At 44.6% G+C, this 20301-nt stretch overlaps 1 protein-coding gene across 1 annotated transcript in view; it reads left to right on the plus strand.

Moving 5' to 3' along the window:
- Positions 1 to 20301, plus strand: part of ADGRV1 (adhesion G protein-coupled receptor V1) — a 2003619-nt gene that overhangs the window by 591927 nt on the left and 1391391 nt on the right. Inside the window, exon 31 of the mRNA XM_069225272.1 lies at positions 7526 to 7770. Coding sequence (XP_069081373.1) covers positions 7526 to 7770 — 245 coding nt within the window. The remainder of the gene's footprint in view (positions 1 to 7525; positions 7771 to 20301) is intronic.

Below are 20301 nucleotides of genomic sequence, written 5' to 3' on the forward strand. Positions count from 1 at the left end.
AGGGAGAGATAGAGAGATGGAGGGAGGAGGGAGGTAGCGAGAGAGAGATCAGAGAGGGTGAGACAGTGGATGTATGGAAAGATGTTGCGTAAGAGATGAGTGGAGAAGGACTAGTTTGACCATTTCTGCCAGAGCTGTTTTTGGTTCCACAATCTGGCCCTGGCAGAGTTGACTAAACAAAAGTCAATTATGCTTATTGGAAATTGGATTGTTGGTTTTCTGGTGTGTATGCCCTGGTCAACCAGCAACTATAGGTGTGAGCCCTGGTCAACCAGCAACTTTAATACTAGTCACGGTAAGGCACAAGCAATCTCAAAATTAGCCAGTGATCAAACCTCTCATAGCTGGGCACAGAGCAGTCAGGCTTAACTTAGAGGCAATGTGTAAAGTATTTGTGCAACACATCAAACAATAAAACTGTGAAAACACCTCACAAAAGATCCCACACTAGGTTAGAAACATGGAGCAACATTTAGTAAATAAAACAAAACAAAACCAACAAAAATCCAATCAGTAGAATTGTTATGAATTTGTGAAAAATAAACTGTGGAATAGTACTTAAAAGCATAAAGCGTCAACCAGAGATATCTGGTCGTGCTGGACCGGATCAACGTAAAAAATTCAAGCTGACTGTGATGGAGCGCGGGTCAGATACAGTCAGACATTAGTCCCGCTGAAGGTTTACTTTCTTAGGCTTTATGCCAAGAGTCACGTTCAAGGGGACGTTTACCGGGAGCCTGATGAGCTTCTCGCATGAGGGCCGGCGGGGATGTGGAGCAGTCCGGGGGTTGCGGACAGGTGGGCTGGAGCCTTGCAGTGGGGATCCATGCCAGCAGACAATTCTTGCTGTGTGAAGAGACGAACTAGCAGCAGCTTGTGCTGATTCTCTGTGCGAGCTGCACAATTCTGGTGCAAACTGGCCCATTTGCAATTGCGTAGAGACTAAAAGCTTGAAATAACAAACTCAAGAGGGTTTGAGAGGTACCTTTTAGGGGTCAGAAACTCATTGAAGACGGTCTACGAGCTGTGAGAACCCTGCTATGTCCCTGAGGCTCAGATCAGGAGGCCACTAGACTAACCCTTTGAGTCACCCTCAGATCGTGGGTGCAAGGAGGAGGTGCAGGCCCAGTTCTTCTACCCCAGGCAAGAAGGCAGCAGGCAGCAGAGTGGCTGTCCTTATAGCAGCACAGCAGTCCTTCTTCCTGACAGAGTATTTACCGGTCCAGAAGTGTACTGAAGTGGTGATGACCAAGGTCCAGTATTTATACTTTAGTGCCCTGCTTCTGGAAGGCGGAAGAGGCTTCCAGACAGTGGCTTTGAAGTGCAAGGAAATACCCTAATCCCCTACCTTGGCTCCAATATGGCTGGAGTGACAATACAGGGTTGTTAAGGCCTTTGTGTGTGGACAAGGCACAGCCTATTCAGGTGTGAGTGAGGCTGTGCACAGCTCCTCCCTACCATCCTGCCCAGAATGGCCCATTAAGTCACACCTACGCTCCCATTGTGTATGACTGTCTAGGAGGAATACACAAAGCCCACCTACTACATCCAGTCATGTGACCAGAGTTCAGGCTGCAAGCACCAAATGGCTTAGGCAAGAACAATCCAACTTCCTAAAAGTGTCCTTTTCAGAATCACAATTTAAAATCCCACTTCACCATATGTTAGGATTATAAATTCTGATTCTAGATGCACCAAACATGAAGGAGTCATCTTCCCATTTGAAAGCTATCCTTATTTGATGTAATAAGGCAACTCCAATGTTAACCTGTGGGAGAGATAGGCCTTGTAGTGGCGAAAAACAAATTTAAGAGTTTTTCACCATCAGGGTATGTAAAACTAGAAGTTTTGCATGTCAACACTGTCTGGGCAAAGGTTATTCCTCATTAAGGTCAAATAATACATCTAAAAACATAATTCAGCCATTAAAAGGTGACCAGTTCACCTTCGCAAAGGGTGAGTTACTGTATGGCAACACATCTTGCAGCATTCTCTAAGAAAAGAGCAAACCGGGGCACTCCAAACAAAGAGAGTCCAAAAGTCGGGTGACTTAGTGTGGAAAAGTTTAATCCTCAGTAATTGGTCGTTGAATCATAGTTCAAAATTGTTTGAATCCACATATGAGAAAGTATATAGCAGGTTACAATAACAAACTGACTCCTCAGAATGAACAGGCATAGATGAGCAACAAAACAGCCAACACGTGTTTCGTCCTCTCGGACTTTTTCAAGGCTCTAGGTATACTTTTTAGGTAAAGAATGGCTGATGGTGTTCAGTTAGATATCCACACGATGAAATAGACCTGACTGTTTCTAACCGTAGAGTTCGGGAAGCAAATAACAAAGGCGTATGTGCTTGCCACTGCAGCGTCTGATACCGCTGCCGTTTCACCATATGGTCAGGTCTATTTTGTTGCTCATCTATGCCTGTTCATTCTGAGGAGTCAGTTTGTTATTGTAACCTGCTATATACTTTCTCATATGTGGATTCAAACAATTTTGAACTATGATTCAACGACCAATTACTGAGGATTAAACTTTTCCACACGGTGTAATCCGAGCAGGTCACACTGCTATAAAAAAATCTTAACGTTTGTATGATTGTAGTTAAAATAACTTATGGAAAGTGCATTAGATACAAAAACTATTTAAAAATGTGTTTTCAACTTAAACCTTTCAAAATGAAATCAATTAAATTTTTACATTGTCAGTATTTGTTTTAAGTGTTTTAGTTTTATCTATTTTGACTTCATACAAAATAGTCAACACCAGGTTTCGCATTGTCCAGGTTTGAATGTGATCTGATGACAAAAGGGTCAAAGATATTGAGTGGAATCTAGTACTCTTTCTATGTCAGTTTCTGAATAGCATTTTTTTTGATCAGCTGAAGCAGAAATTTGTTCAGCTTTAATGCGTAAATGTGCCCTTTCTGATGCATACTTCTAAGCACTTAGGGCCTCATTACGAGTTTATATCCTGTCCACAGTATTATAAGTTCCATTATATTCTATGGAACTTGTAATACAGCGGACGGGATACCCATCACGTTTGTGATGGAGTAATCCCCTTCACCAAAATCATAATGAGGTCCATAGTCCACAATTTGTGAATATTTCCCATGCTTCAGTCTGGAACCCAAAAACGTAAAAGCGGTACTGCTGTGCGCTGGTAGATGGCGCCCTGCGGCACCGACATTATTCTGCTTCTGAAGCAAAGTGCAGAGCCGCATATATGTGCCACCCATGCGTGCTGACATCAGTTACTTTCTTGCTGTTCCTTCAGTCTTTTGACCCTTCCTTAAAATTATCCAGTGTGCAAGGGAAAATTTCAACCCCCTAAGATGACATGATTTAACCTGTGCATGGGATGTCGCAAACAAATGTCTGTGAGATACCCTCACAAAGTCTGTTTATGGGGCCTGGGTCGGAGCACGGCTCTGGGGCCTGCAAGGACTGCACTCAGACCCTGAGGTCTATGGTGCTGTGAGGCCAAACTATGTCGCCAAACACAAGAAGACTCCAGGCTGTGACTGATAGAATTTGAATTAAAGGTCTTTCCCCTGCTCACAGAGTTGTTCCTGTGGCAGATCATCCTTGCGGTTGAAGTCTTCGAGTAAGTAGAAAAAGAAAACGAAGTTGAAGTGGGAATTAGCTCTTTTGGACTCCAGAGGGGACACACAGACTCCATCTTGCCTCCCAGTCTTGCTCCTGATTTTCCCTGGATCCATTCCGAGTTTAGTCCTGGCACACCCTAAACTTCCTGATAAATTGGTGTGGTTACAGTTAGCTAAGGCATTGCTGTGCGTGTTCAGCATTACTAGCTCCCTCTGGTGCACCTTTGGGCCCCAAGGATCCACAGAGGCCTCCATTCAGACTTCTGCCAGTGGGTCCTTCCTCTGTGCCATCTGTGCCCCTTGAACCATTATCAGTTTCAGCATCGGCTCCAGTGCCAATTTAAGTTATGAATTCAATCTCAATCCCCAGAGGAGGAAGTACAGCCCACTGGGCTTTACGACTCCAAACAGAGTCCACCAAAGCATCGATTGAGATGGCACCGGGCTCTGACCAACACGCAGCCACTAGGCAATACTACAGATTCCAATACTTTGCCCTCACCACATTTGCAGACTTTTCTGCGCTGATTCAAATTATGATAACTATAATGAAGGGGACAATGATAAGGAGAACTGGTATGAAAACCTTCAAGATGACAGTGGGCTGGAAAATTTCCCAATTACTGGACGTGTGACCCCCTTCACTGCCATGGAGTACAATACCTCTTATGCTGCTGTTCTGCTAAGAGAGGAGGAAGTTCGAGAGTTACAGCTACCCACCATGGAAGTGAAAACTAATGTAATGACTGAAATTTTTCAACTTGGTCCGGTTCCCACAGAGCCCCTGTTGCCAGTTAATGAGACTGATATGGATACCCCTTTGGGAACTTCATCAAAACTCTGTTCAGGTCTGCCTGTTAATAGGAAGGTCCAGCGCTTAATTTGTAAAAGATAGAGTGCCAGTGCCTAAAGTCCTGCTCAAAAGCCTGTGGCTGGTGCAATCAAATGTTAATGCACCGAATACCAAGGCTGCATATTCTTTAACCCACCTTGTGCCTTTTTAATCAACTACAAGACATTCCCTGCCCCTTTATCTCACACTTGCAGGTTCCTGCTTTCTACTTTTGAGATGTTTTTTCTGCATTACTCTTCCTCCATGTTGCGGATTTTTTTTTTTTTTCGCCCTCTTCCTTTTGGTAAATGTCTAATGCGGAAAAACACCCAACACCAGACAGCCTGCTGGTACAGGTGTACACCTGCAAAGTCAATCCTAATATTTTTCCTATCACACTGCTTGATTGTGAATCAAAGAGAATAGAGACATTTGGGAGAGAAACAGATTTTCTCTTTGTGAAGCCTGACTCTGATGCCTGTGAATGTCAGCTGCCTTTAAGGTCTCTACTCCAATTCCCTTTGGGATATCATGCCACAAGTTTAACAGCTGTTCTGGATGACCTTCGGGAACTCCTTAGCCAGGCTAATCAAGACAGCCACAATGCAGCAAAGTTTGTCATATGTTATGGCCAGATGTAGGAAGTGGTTGTTACTCCTGATACCAGACGGATGCCTTTGTTATATTTTGATGTTCGTCTTCTGAATGCTTTTCTGCGGAAGGAAAAATCTGAAATCTTGAATGCTCACACACATCCAAGTCCTGCGTGCCCTGGATCCTGGCATTGGAGTGGCAGGATACTTATTCTCATATTACCATCCTGCAGAGCCACAGGTGCTGCCTGCAGTGGGCCAGATTCATTTTCAGTTTGCAATGCTGCCTTTTGGCCTCACCAGTGCCCCTCAAATGCTCACATAGTGGTGGTGGTCACAGCACACCTTTGGAGTTTGGGGGTACCAGTCTTTCTCTGACTTGAAGACTGGCTGCTGGAGTTGGGCTTGCCCATGCAGTCCTGAACCACCTCCAGATAACGGCGAGCCTCTTAACATCAATGAGGTTTATTATCAACATGCCTGATTCATACCTAACTGCTTGCAGACACTCCGATTCGTCAGCGCTATTTTGAATATGGTACGGTTTCACTCATTTTTTTCCCATGAGAGGAGAGTCCAGGACAGTCAGACTATGATCTTGATGTTTCACCCTCTGAATGTGGATGACTCTGAGGCTCCTGGGGTTGAACTCCTGAATCCTGCAGGCCAAACTAATGCAGGCTCTGCAGTAGAGCCTCAAATCCCAGTCTGCAGGGGAATATTTGGATTCTATCCAGATTTCAAAGGAGACTACAAAAGATCTGCAGTGGTGGCAACTTGGCCACAATTGGGTCAGTGCTAGGTCCCTCTCCTTTCTCCTCCCAGAGCTGATGCATGGGTTACAGATACATCACTTCTGTGTTGAGAAGGCCATCCGAGAGAGGGCTCTGGCAGAGATGTGAATCCACATCAATATGTTAGTATTGAGGGTAACTCACTTGGCGTTGCAGGCCTTCTTTCCCACCATCAGAGAAAGGCTGGTGCATGTGCTCACTTGAAACAGCAGCACCATTTGGTACTGCAACAAACAGGGTGGGGTGTGGTCTTGGGGGCCTGTATGAGGAGGTTCTGTATCTCTGGAAGTGGCTGGCCCACCAAGGTGTTTCTTTGTTAGTAAACTATTTAGCAGGATCTTTAAATGACTAGGCAAACAAACTCAGAAACCTACTCTGGACCAAGATTGGCAATTGCACCCAGAGGATGTTTAGGCATTTTCATGTGGTGAACCCAGGCTCAGTCTTTTTGATTCTGACAAGAACGTGCCGTGCCAGCACTTTTGCAAATTGGAGTTTCCAAGGCAACTCTCTCTTCAAGACTCCTTCCTTCAAGAGTTGAGCTTGGGGCATCTATATACCATTCTGATCCGAGTTCTGAAGATCAGAAACAACTAGGCCAAAGTGGTCATAGTGACACAGGATTGGCCTATGACAGTGTGGTACTTGGAACACCTGGTCATGAGCATCTGTCCTCTGATAAAACTGCCTCTTCAAGAGGATCCTCTGTCGCAGCAACAAGGCAGGGGGAAGAAGCACGCTCCTGAAGGCTTAAGGGCTCATTCTGCCAGAGCCAAAGCTTCTTCAACTGTGTTAGCATGTGACATGCCTGTCCTGGACATTTGTCAGGAAGTGCTTGGATGTTGGCACCCACATTCACAAAGCTATGCTGCCTCAGCAGTCAGGTCATTGGAGAGGGGTATTTTCTGATAGAATTTTTGGTCTGAGACAGTTCACGGGCACACCAGCTTGGTGGGGGGGTACAACTATGATATCTGTTAATGTGAGGAATCTGCAGTTAGAAATATCCAACAGAAGAACAAATTACTTACCTTTGGTAACAATCTTTGCTGTGGATAGTCCACCTCATTGCAGATTCCTCATCAACTCTTCCACCTCCCTGTTCTGTGAAGTGAAGTCTTTTTCCATCGAAATAGGTCCAATTTACAGATGTGTACACTGGTAATGCTAGTCTGCATTGAGACCTCATCAGAGGCTGCAGACATGCTGACATCAGTGTGCATGGGTGACGACACCTCCTACTGGTGTGCAGAAGTACTTCTTTGTTTCCAGATGCAGTCTGATGCCTAGGGAATATTCACAAAGTGAGGAATTCATGGTTGGTAAAGTACCCATCAGAAGGACTGTTACCAAATGTAAGTAACATGTTCTTTCAGCCTATATGGGGTGCACATTTTGCTTTGGTGAAGCTGATTTGGTATTTCAAATAACCTTACTCATCTTCCAATTATTTATTTAATAAATAATCAATAATAATAACAATCCACTACAAAGAACTCACATTGTTGGTGCATAAATATCTCATCATCTTCTCTCCATATATAGGTTCCATGTTTTTGAATGCTACTCTTTAAAAATATTGTAAAACTCATTCTTCTAAGAAAGTTCACCCTGTAAAGGAAGTTGTTGCATTACATTTTAACAATAATTGTACACAAATTGATGTTAAGGTATCATTTTTACTGTTGCTTCAGTGTTTCAGATCCTTACCATTACTGTTGGTGAGCCAGAGTCCAATTCAGTGAAGGTAAACCTGCCAATAATTCGGAATTCTGGGACACTTGGCCATGTAACCATCCAATGGGTTGCTACCATTAATGGCCAGCCTGCTACTGATGACATGCAAGTTTCTTCAGGAAACTTAACATTTGCCCCCGGTGAAACCATGCAGAATTTGCTGTTAGAGGTACTTGCAGATCACATTCCAGAAATTGAAGAGGTGAGACAAAAATCTATGCTCAACTCTATTGTAATAAAAATACATATTGTTGATTGACTCACACTGTGATAAAACAGGGTTGAAAGTAAATAATCAGAATATTCTGCATTTCATTGACTATATGTTGATTCAGATGAAGACAATTCTGTATACTTACTTAGACCCAGATATTTACATTGCGTATTGTGTACTAATAATCAACTGCATTGTGTATGTTAGAAACATGGAATATCAGACTGTACAATGCAGGACTATACCCAGCATACCTTTAACATACAAGCATTACAACCTGTTGACATTTAAAACACGCTGCAATTAGGCCTCAGAAATCACGTATCCCTGGGCCAAATTCAATTACAAATAGGGGAGGCGGCCGGGGAACCTCTTCATGCCCCAGGGACACCATCCCCGAGTCAAATTCACTAAAAAGGGGAGGGGGCTCCCTCCCTGTGCCTCTTCAGGCCCCTAAGACCCCAAATCTTGGGTAAAATTCAACAATAGGGCATGGGGACCCACTCATGCCTCCTTCACTAAAAATGTACTTTTTGTTTTGTCATGATCCTGCAGGACTGTTGCAGGATCATGGCAAAACCTGACAATTTTGTTTCATATTTTGGGTCTAGGGGTCACTGTGGGATCCCCATACCCTGCCCCCTTATATATATTTTTTTTTAAAGCTTTAGGATATGGTACTAAGGGCCTGATTATGACCCTGGCCATCTTCAGACCGCCAGGGTTGTGCTGGCGGTCTGACCACCACATTATGACTGTGGCTGTCGTGTTGCGTTGGGACCGCCAGTTCCTCTCCACAGGATGGACTGGTGGTCCTGGTGGTCCTAATCTGCCAGGGCAGCACTGCAAGCAGTGCTGCCCTGGGGATTATGACCACCCTCTCCGCCAGCGTTTAAATGGCGGTAGCAAAGCCATGTAAAGGCTGGTGGAGACGGGGTGCAGGGTGCCCCTGGGGGGCCCCGTCGCGATGTTCACTTTATGCAGACAGTGAACATTGCGACGGGTGCTGGTGCACCCTACGCACTACAGTATTGCAGATGGATCTATTATGACGTCAATGTTGTAGCTGTTGCCTGCTGGGTCAGCGGGCAGAAACACCATCGGGCGGAAACACCATTTCCGCCCACTGACCCCACTGGGAGCTCTCAATGGGGCCTGCGGGAAAGCAGCCACAGTGGCAGTAAGCTGAACTTCAGGACTTTGGCGGACAGTTTAAACCGTCTGCCGAAGTCATAATTAGGCCCCAAGTCTTTAAGTCCAGTATTGGCTGCTAGCAAAATTTTTCACATTTTGCTGGCAGACAATCAAAGTGCTCGCTCCTGCAGGAGTCTGACTCCGGCAGGAGTAAATTGGTCCAAGGGAGAAAAAAGCTCCCTGATCTTATTGGCTACCACCACATTAAAATACCATGTTTTAACTGGCATTTCCATCTAACAATAATGTCCCTTTAACCTTTATTTTTTTCAGTGATTATATATGCACACTTTTATACATATTTTTTACGTTTTATTTATTTGCATATATTTATATATATTACTTGTTTTGGGGTAAACCATTAGTAGCTTCTTAGGATAGGTGCTGAAGATTCTGTTCCAGACCTTGTGTTCTCCCACAATTAATAACTCGACAGCCAAAAGCACCTGACCTCATTAGGCATTAATAATTTTTCAAAAGGGTACATAGGTCTTTTGGACTGGTCAGATGAAGCATGTAATATGTGTGCAATATTTACTTTTTGTGAAAAAAAGATTATAGGTAAAAACCCAATGTAAAACAAATATCATGACAGCATCACTTTGTCATTAACATCTTCAGATTTACTGGGGACCTTTTCCCTGCTGCATTATGCAAAAGATTTCACAGTACATCCAAAGAGCAAGTACACCACAGGACTCTCACACACACCATTGAAATTGTGTTTGTGTGGGCTCAAGGTTTCTGTAGTATTCAAGAATGCAGTGTGTTCAACTCTTTCACAATATTACAGAGTTATAGTATGTAACTTTCTTCAACCATAATGTTTTTATCACTTATGCCTTATTGCATTTATTCATCCATTGGACTGGCCTAAACTCACAAGTTGGGAGAGCCCCTCCCCCATGTTGTCTGCCCTCTCACAGTGTTCAGTAATATGATGAGTTTTAAGTGTCTAATGACTTCTTAAATTGAATGCTTGTATGTATAATTTAATCACAAACTTTTGATTAAACTGATAATGACATAACTTATTTTAGGTTAACTGTTTGTCAAGTTCAGAGCAGTTTGTAGGAAGGAAATAATGTTGTACAGCATGAGGTGGTGGAAAACGATAAGTCCCTTTCCTAAGCCGAAAGTTTTGTGTTTGAGGTCCATAATTGTTACACGCTCTTTGCATTTAAAAAAAACCTCAAGTAGAATACCCTATCACCTAGCTGTCCTTTTGAAATTTGACCTCTCAGGTTTTTTTTTTAACTGACTCTCAAAATCACTACTAATTGTCTGACTATCATACACTTCTTTACTTCATGTCTCAAAACTAGCTTTAGTCTTGTTTAGCACTTTCCTATTAAATGCCTCCTTTGAATGAGTAGAAATTGTGAGCATTACGTTATGAATTTGATTTTGTACTTAAGTTTTCACCACAAAGCAGACTAATTTATAAATCCTTGATTTTAACCGAGACTTACTTGATACATTTTTAGGCTAAACCTCAATTTGAATAGCCCCAGTCCATGACAAGACAATACTTCTACATTTCTGAAACATGTGCCTCTTGTAACTTTCTGCAGGCTAAATGCAGAAGTGAGATCGGGTGGTCTGAGTTCACGTTCTGCCAAGAAATATTATTTTGACCATAATTCCATTTCATTGGCTCCCTTTGGCTATGCCGTCCTGCATTACTTCTTTGTGACAACTTTCTGTAATATACAAAAATCAAACATGCGTTAGGCAGAAAGCTGAAAGGAAAGCTTGCAAGAAGAAAATTAGTAGAGAGTGAGAGATTTAGACACATTACACAGAATTTAGTTTAAGATGAACGTTATAAGGCAGAAACAAATAGGAGGACTCAGCAAGGATAGAACAGTGAATTGAAATATGTGCTATGAATAAAACGTGATGCCTTTATAAATGGCAAATGAAGAGGAAGAGTGGTGGAAACGTACGTTCCCAATGACAGTGCATTGTATACTATCTGAGATTCCACAGCATGCACAACCTCCCACAAGATTCAGCAGACCTTACTGGTATTTTTCACAGGGGCGGAAAAAACTCTAACCAGGTACAGCAGTAACCTATGGCAGGACTTTGTAATTCAAAAGAACATCTTTCCAGAGGAGGCAAGCAAGAAGTTAAAAAGTTATCAAGTTCACAAATGAGAGAGTGGATCCCCAAACAAAGGTTTGGGATATGCCAGAATTCATTGAGCACATGGATGAGACTCTCACGAAATGTATATAAGGAAAACATCTAATGATCTGAAATTGTTTGCCCAAATTGTTATACTTGCGTGGCAGGCTGCATTTGGACATTTCAATGACTGGTTAGGTTTGGCTGCTAATGATCCAGTCGGTAAGGTCATTTTCTTTAAAATAAAAAATGGGGAAATCCAGCAATTATGAGTAAGCGCGCATTGACAACATTCTATGTTGCATTAGACACAGCAGATGAACCACTCTCATGTGAGTAACAGACGCCGTGTTAACAATATGTGAAGCGCAATGAACAAGGCACTGTATACATGAGCAAACAAGCTCTCTGACGGTAAGCGTGTAAACAATCGTTTCCCTTCCATATCCAATTTGCAGATCAGTTACAAGCAGATTCTGGTATTTGGAGGAGTGTGACCAGCTACTGTTTTCTTGCTCATTTTCTTTCTCCCGTGATCCTCTCCTCATCACAGACTCAGGAGAGACATGGGGAAGAGTGTCTCATGTCGTTTGACGAGTTGGTCAATTATGGCGTACAACGCGCCACTGTGTGATCATTTTGAAAAGTCGCGTTTTAATAAAGAATACTATGGCCCTCATTACGACCCTGGCGGTCAGTGATAAAGTGGCAGTAATACCACCAACAGGCTTGCGGTAGTAACCACCAAATTATGACCATGGCGGAAAGATCTCCGAAAGACAGCCAATGTACTACACCGACCGCCAGGGCGGAAACAACACTCATCATTTCCTTCAGGGATTGCTCTTTATCTTGGCACCCTTATTGCATGGATTCCTAATCTCAATCGTGTTTCCATTTCGTGCCTCATGGATAGACTTGATCAATATACAGGCGTAAGCTTTTTGGACATTTAGGGCTCTCACAACCCGGTGTTCTTCGACTCTTAACTTTTTGATCTCTTAGACTCCTAGGCTCACTTAAATTTGTATATTCTTTTATTCTTGACAGCCTTGAGAAAGCCCAGGTGAATGCACCTCGTTTGGGCGAAACACGTGTCGGCTGGTTGAATGCTCACTCTGTTCTATGATCTAATTTATCAAGTACAATATGGAACTGATCTTTCTCTTCTGAATAAACTTTAATTTGGATAACTTTTGAAAAAGTTCTCGAATATCTCAAGGAATCTCAAGAACATTTGGCGATTGGTTGCTTTAATAGTCATTGTCACAAGTGGTAACCTACCACATATCTGCTACTCAGCTCAGGATAGGCCACTGCCAGAATGCAGGCCATCGGGGGGGTCAGGGTTTGACGGGCACTCCTTCCTCATTAAGAGGCCATCCCCAGCTGGGCCTTTGCCGTCTTGTATGCCCATCGTCTCAGGTCCTCCCACCATTTGCGACAGTGGGTGCTCTGCCTGCCATAGACCCCTGAGGTCCGCTCCTCCTTGGCGATGGCACACCATATACCCTTCTTTCGATGGGCCCTGACTTGCAGAGGCAATACACACAGTAAAACACCAGTAGACAAACAGTCAAGCCTGTTACACATGTGGCCCACCACACCCGTTTCCATCACCATTGGCACACACATAGCCCAGCACACAGCGTGTACACCGCAAAGAAGACATCCACGTCCCCCTTACACGAGGCCTTCACACACACACACAACTCCATGCATTCATGCCACATGCATCGTGCCCACAGTGTACTCACCTGTTGATTTGGAGACCCAGAGAGTAGTCAGTACTGGGGTAGGACCCCATCCACCAGACTCTCCAACTCCTCTGAAGTGAAGGCTGGGTCCCTTTCCCAGGTCACACGGCCCATGGTAGGTCCCAGACACAGGTCACAGCAGCACATGCAGTGTAGGTCCTCTCCTATGGAAGGTCAGGTAGCAAGTGAGGAATATGATAGAAAATGGCGGTCACATCCGCGGCGGTGCATACTGTCACCGCCGGCATAGAGCACCATTGGCCACTGTACCCCGTAGGGCCCAATATTAACCAATGAGGAGTTGCATGGCGGTTCCTGACCGCCTCCCACCACGGCACACAACGTCAGCAGAATTACCTCACTTTCACCTGTCCCTCCACACAGGATAGGTGGACGCCATTTCAGGGGGATGGGCAGCCCTATGGATTAATGCTGCGTCACAGGAGACATAGGCACATACTGGACAAATCACACCAACCCATTACAAGTTTACATATTGCATACTCCTGTTGTGGCTCCAATGTTCAGTTTGTGACAGCCTCGTCACTCATGTGTCCCTTAGATACCTACCACTGCAGATGAATAGGAGATGGAGACATACCCCCGTGTACAGACCCCTGGTGGACTTGGCAACACTGGAGGACAGGCACCTATAAACTTGACAGGGCCACAATCACAGAGCTGTGTGCCCAATTGGAGCCTGACCTGATATCTGCTATCCGTCACCCCACTGGGATCCTCCCTCTTGTGCAAGTGCTATCTGTACTCCATTTCCTGGCAACTGGTTCTTTCCAAGTGACAGTGGGTTTGGCAGGAGGAATGACACAGCCAATGTTCTTAATAGTGCTGACAAGAGTGTTGTCTGCCCTGATAAAACACATGTGCAGCTACATTGTTTTCCCCCAGGTTTAGGATTTGGCCACTGTGAAGGCCGGGTTTTATGCAATGGGACATATCCCGCCAACATAATTGGGGTGACTGATGGTACACATATTGCATTTGTCCCCCCCTCGGTACACATATTTCATTTATCCCCCCCCCGGCAGAATTAACAGGTGTTCAGGAATCGTAAGAGTTTCCACTCCATGAATGTTCAGATGATGTGCTTGGCGGACCAGTACATCTCTCAAGTCAATGCTAACTATTCTGGGTCGGTGCATGATGCCTTTGTCCTGAGGAATAGCAGCATTCCAAATCTGATGGGCCAACTACAGAGGCACAGGGTGTGGCTAATAGGTGAGCCCTGGTTCCCACCCAGAAGATGTTGGTGTACGGGTGTGGGCCATATAGGATAGTGTGTGGCTAAATGTTGTCCCTCAATATTTGCAAGTGACGCTGGTTAGCCAAACCTATCATGGCTGCTGACCCCTGTGAGGAATGCCAGGACAAGGGCAGAAGAACGGTATAAAGAGGCACATGGACAAACCAGAAGGATAATTGAAAGGACCTTTGGCCTCCTGAAGGCCAGGGTCCGGTGCCTCCATCTAGCAGGTGGATCCCTGTGCTACTCACCCAAGAAGGTCTGCCATATAGTAGTGGCATGCTGCATGTTGCACAACCTGGCCCTCAGACGCCATGTCCCTTTTCTGCAGGAGGAGGAGACTGGAGATGCCCGTGTGGCAGCAGTAGACCCTGTGGACAGTGAGGATGAGGCGGCAGAGGATGAGGGCAACAGAACATCAGTTATACGACAATACTTCCAATGACACACAGGTAGGACAGTGTAACTTTACATTTCAATGACTTTGGTTTTAATCTGTGTGGCAATGGTATGCTGATATTTCCCACTTCTATGCCCACTTACTGTTCCCTCTGGCAATTCATCTTGCAGATGTTGGTGACTTGACATATAATTCTGGTGTGATCACTACAGCCTGCTACAGGTCATTAATCAGTGCTCATTCTATGTACAGTTAATTTGCAATGTTTGTACCTGTTTCAAATAATACATATTTGATATACATGACATACTCCAAATTGATTTTTTTCAAAGGGTGTTTATTGAAGTGCTAACATATAGGGGGAAAGTGCAATGGAATGGGGTGATGATGGAGGAAAGTCCAGGGTATTGTTCCAATCTGTTTGTAGCACAGGTGTATTGTCCAAGGGGACATAGGAAGGGGAGCAATGGCAGTTCAAGGTGGACAGGGTGACTGAGTAGGACACAAGGGGGACAATCAGGAGAGTCTCATTTTCTGGCGGGAGTCTTGGCAAGTGTCTCTGGCTTCTGTCTGGATTGCAGGGAACTTTTACGGGGTGGTTCACCTTCTGCAGGGGGAGGGGTGCTGGTGGCCTGTGAGTCCTGTGGTGGGGCATCCTGGCCACTAGCGACAGCGGAAGTGGAAGGCTTTTCAGATGTCTGGCTAGTGACACGGGCCCGCTGGTATGAGACTGCTTCCTTCATAATGTTGGCCATGTCTGCCAGCACCCCTGCTATGGAGATTAGGGAGTTGTTAATGGCCTGCAAGTCCTCCCTGATCCCCTGGTACTGTCCCTCCTGCAGCCACCTGTTCTTCTGCACGTTGTCCAGGATGTGGCCCATCATCTCCTGGGAATGTTGGTAGGCTCACAGGATCTCAGAGAGTGCTTCCTGGACAGGCAGTTCCCTGGGCCTGTCCTCCCCCTGGCGCACAGCACTCCTCCCAGTTTCCCTGTTGGCCTGTGCCTCTGTCCCCTGAACCGTGTGCCCACTGCCACTGACCCCAGGTCCCTGATTGTCTTGGGAGTGAAGTGTGGCCTGTGGTCCCTGTAGAGGTGGACACACTGCTGATTGACGTGTCCTGGGGACATAGGTGTGGGTACGATGGGTGGTGCTGTGGTGTTGGATCCTGATGGGGGAGTCTCTGTGGTGGTGTGTGAAGGGGCTTGGGTAACCGGCTGTCCAGTGGTCCCTGATGGGCCAGGTAGGTCATCCGGATCCTGAAGAACAGAGTTACTGTCATCACAGTGGGCCTCTTCTGTTTGGGGACTGGATATTGCTGGCACCTCCTCCCCGCTGACATTGGCTTGGGTAGCTGTGGGGATGTAAATGATGTGTTATGGTTTATGTGTCTGACATATTGTACATCTGTGGCTTCCCCTCCATGGTTAGATTTGCCCTGCCAGCTTACACTTGTGTATGTTAGTGTATGGTGGGAGTGTTCGTTCTCTATGGTGTGCATGCTTTAGTGTCCATGCGGGGCTGTGAGGGGTGTCCATGCATTGGTACAGCATGCAGAGCTTGGCATTGGGATGAGTGAGATGTGATGGTGGAGTGTGTGGGATGTAGTGGAGTGATGGGAGGGAGGGTAAGGGTGAGGGTATGTGATGGCATGCAGGTAGGGGGGTAATAATAGTAGGGAGTTCACTTACCAGAGTCCAGTCTTCCTCTGACTCCGGCCAGGCCCTCAGCATGCAGTATTACCAAGAGTTGCTCCTCCCATACTGTGAGTTGTGGGGGAGGAGATGGGGGTCCATGCCAGTCCTCTGGATAGCGAGCTGGTGTCCTGCTGCTATGGAACGTACCTTTCCCTGTAGGCCATTCCACCGCTTCCTGATGTCATTCCTAGTTCTGCAGTGCTGTCCCACGGCATTGACCGTGTCCACGATTCTCCACCATAGCTCCACCTACCTAGCTATAGATATCTGCTGCACCTGTGTTCCAATAGCTGTGGCTCTACCCAGACAATTTCCTTCACCATGACCCTTAGCTCCTCCTCTGTGAAACGAAGATGTCTTTGTGGTGCCATGGGTGTTATGTGAGGTGTGTTGGTGAGGGTGTGTTGGGTAATGTGTTGGGGTGTGTGATGTGGAGTGTGTGAGTGGTGTATAGGTGTAAGTATTGTGTGTCTCTGGTTGTGTCAGTGGTCTTGGTGTCTCTCTGGTGGCAATGCTTTGTAGTCGTAAAGGGTTGTGGGTAATGTGGGTATGTGTTTTATAGTGGTGTGGGTGTGGTGAGTGTATGGGTGTCAGGTGTGTGTTTGAATTGTCCAATGTAGTGTTGTTTTGTATGTGGGTGTCCATTGTGAGCATGGCGGTATGTACCGCCAATGATTTACCACCGTTGAATGTCCGCTCTGGTGATTTGTGGGTCATAATGTGATGGGCGCTGTTCTGTTGGTGTAACGGTGTGAGCTTTGGGACTGCCACTTTATCACTGACCTTTGGTCTGTTGTATTTGGGTGTGTGGCTGATCTCTGTCAGATTGGTGTGTGTGTGTGTGTCATAATATGGTGAACGGATATCCGCTGCAGCGGCAGTGAGTTGCTGTCCGTCAGCGTGGTGGTAAGTGGGATTTACCGCCAATGTCATAATGAGGGCCTATATCTGGAAACATTTAAATCATTTTCGCACTCTCCACTGTGATCCACTCGCCAGATGTCTTATGGATGTGGTATAATTCACAGTGTGATCCACACACTTTACCCTTGGTGGATTGATACATTAACAATTTATTTTTGAAGGTGTGACATGACTGGAATACATCTGCATTGCGATCCACACACCAGTAGGTTAGAAAATTACAGTCATACTTGAGTTACTTTAACCAGCTTCATTCAGGAGTGTGGCTAGGTCAGTATGCCTGGGGGAGAGGGAGGTATGAGTTTCAGATTTCTCAACGATTGTGCTGGGACACATTGTTAAACATATTATATGAGAAGTAGAACATGAGGACTGGAAAGAGAGAGGAGTGTGGATTGTTAGGGATACTCAAAACACAATCGTTTTCTCAAACTAATCACCAATTATAAGGCCTTCAAAAGACAAATAAAAGAGAGTGTGTGTGGTTATGTCAGTAAGAGCATGTAAAAATCCCAGGTGAAATCCCAAAGACTGTCAAGAGCAAGGCCCTCAGTAGCAATACCCTCCAATACCCACCTTCTGGCAGCCCTGGCTATGAGACTGTGGAAAACACCAGAGGATCAGAGTGGCCGGATGAAAGGTAGGGTTTTGTGGAGGGTACTGTGAACAGAGAGACCTAGAGCAACAAGGCACAACGGTTACTGCTGTGTCATGTTTTTGAGTATAATTTAGTGTTTCACATGAAGATAAAGGCTAACCTTACTTGTGAGGAATTAAAAGATGCGGTGTACTTTCACTTGTGAATTCTCATTCTGTCACAATCCCACTAATGTATGAGAAGCACTCCTTCACATTTTTAACTATTGCATATATAATTTAGTATACTACTGCAGAGTTTGTAATTTACTGAGGCACTGAGTGTTGCAAAATAACAGTTAACTGCACTGTTTTAATTAATATGTCACTGAAATCAATCCTTGATTTCCTCTCAGTTCGTACACCAAGTTTGCGGCTTGAATTAACTGTTTTAACACACATGTGGAAGTCACATCACAATGTTTTAATCTTCACTTCTTTATCTTTATAACCAACACTATAGTACGATTAGCCCAACAGGGGTCTTTGAGGTAAACAAAGTGCGCTGCTGGATAGTCTAGTGCAGCAATAAACTTTGATCACAATGCACACATGTTTTACAATAGTTTCCAAACTACTACAGAAATGTTAGACAAATAACACAAGAATTGATATAAGCGAGTTCTACTATCCAAGGACCAGGGTAAGAGCAATGCCCTTTCTCAAGCACTAAAGAAGTGGTCGCCCTACAGTGATTATCCATTAATAGGTGTGGTTTGTATTTATATGCGGCCTCACCAAACATGGCGATCAATAGCGTACAATTCTCGCGGGATTTCGCGGCCACGAGATGTATCCTGGATAGCATCTGAAAATGAAAGAGTAGAGTCAGCACCGATGCTTAACATTATATAACTATGCGTATCTAACTAACAAAGTGAGGTGATTCTGGCTTTGCCTATTGAATGCAGCTGTACACTAGCCCAGTGTAATAACCTTACTGAATCACTGTAGAACTGTTACATTGTAAAGACTGGTAGATAGCCTTTGTATCACTCACACAGTTATGCGTTGGTCTCTGTGTCATGCATGCAGTCAGTCACAATACGATTTAACGCTTAAGCCCATTAACATCAAAGAGTGGATCACTCATGACACAGTCACTTCACTTTACCAAACTGAGAGCACTTGTACCCAACTATTCACTACAGAATACATATTTAGGGGAGTGTAACACCCCAAAAAAAACCTGGATCTACGCCCTCGCTTCATTACTCTCTCCACAGTGGTCGTCACACCATAATTTTGTTTTTCTGGGTGGATCCAGTGCTGATCATACAGTGACCCACAAACTACTTTTTTGTGGGCCATTTCACTATCTCATTTTAACTTGCACAGGAACCTATAACAACCACTTCACACGGGCTATATGTTTTCCTCAACATATGTTGTAGTGCATATCACTAGTTTCTTTTATCTGACAAAAGGGCCATGCAAAACGTTGTTCCATCCTTGATTTTCTGCAGCCTGGTGAGCCACCATTCTATTGGGGGTGGGGGGGTGGAAAAAGTGCTCAAAAAGTATGCAGTTATATGTGGTCCAAATTTAGGGTTAGATAGGAAATTACCATTACTCTTCCATTGCCAGAAGGTACTACAACACTTCATTGAGATAGATGGGGAAGAAGCACAAGGTTTGAATGCATACGAAGTGTGCATTAAGAAATTAGATGCTTATTATCCACCCATTATATTAGTATAATTTTAGAGCTGTATCATTTTGGAACAAGAACACAGAAAGAGGATGAAACTAAAGAAGAGTTTATTTCAGTACTTTGGAAGCTAGCAGCCACATACAAATTTGGAGGATTATGTGGTTAGTGCATAAGAGGACCAATTCCTTCTCACATGTAATAGTGAAAGGGTGAGAGAGGAAATATGACTAAAGGACATTCCTCCCCTTAGTGAGGTTCAATTGATAGTTAAACAGATTGAACACATGATGTCATCTATGAAGGAAACCAAAAAGGACATCAAAAAAGACTCATATGATAATGAATGTGTCAGTGCCATAAAGAAGAAGGGATTGAGAATTGTACTAGAGACAGAGAGCAGTTTCAAAGGTCTGTGTTTCAGGTGTGGACAGGTGGGATGTTTGGCTAATTCAATAGGTTGGGCTCCTTTGAAAGTAACATGCAATAAGTATAGGAGGAAGGGATATTACATGGTTTGTTGCAGAAGTGGCAGATCTGAAAAGAAAAATGTCAAGGCAGTGGCTGTGATTTGTGATGAGATTGTACTTCAGATTGGGACACTGGACTCTGGTAAGCCCAAGGATCTGATAAAGATTGGAGGCACTGAGGTATACAAACATTCAAGAGGCTCTATGGTGGGAGGATATGTCTGAACAAAGTAGACATTTGGCTGGGAGGTTATGGGGATCAGCCTATGAAGATGAGGGGTTATTTTCAGGGAGAAAATAGGCAGATTTGCTGTGGGGAAATCTATGTTTCAAACAAAAGCGACCACATGTTGGGATGGCCTCTACTAAAAGATTTGGGAGTGTATTGGCTTCCGAA

Source organism: Pleurodeles waltl, chromosome 1_1 (assembly GCF_031143425.1).
Source record: "Pleurodeles waltl isolate 20211129_DDA chromosome 1_1, aPleWal1.hap1.20221129, whole genome shotgun sequence".
NCBI classification, from domain to species: Eukaryota; Metazoa; Chordata; class Amphibia; order Caudata; family Salamandridae; genus Pleurodeles; species Pleurodeles waltl.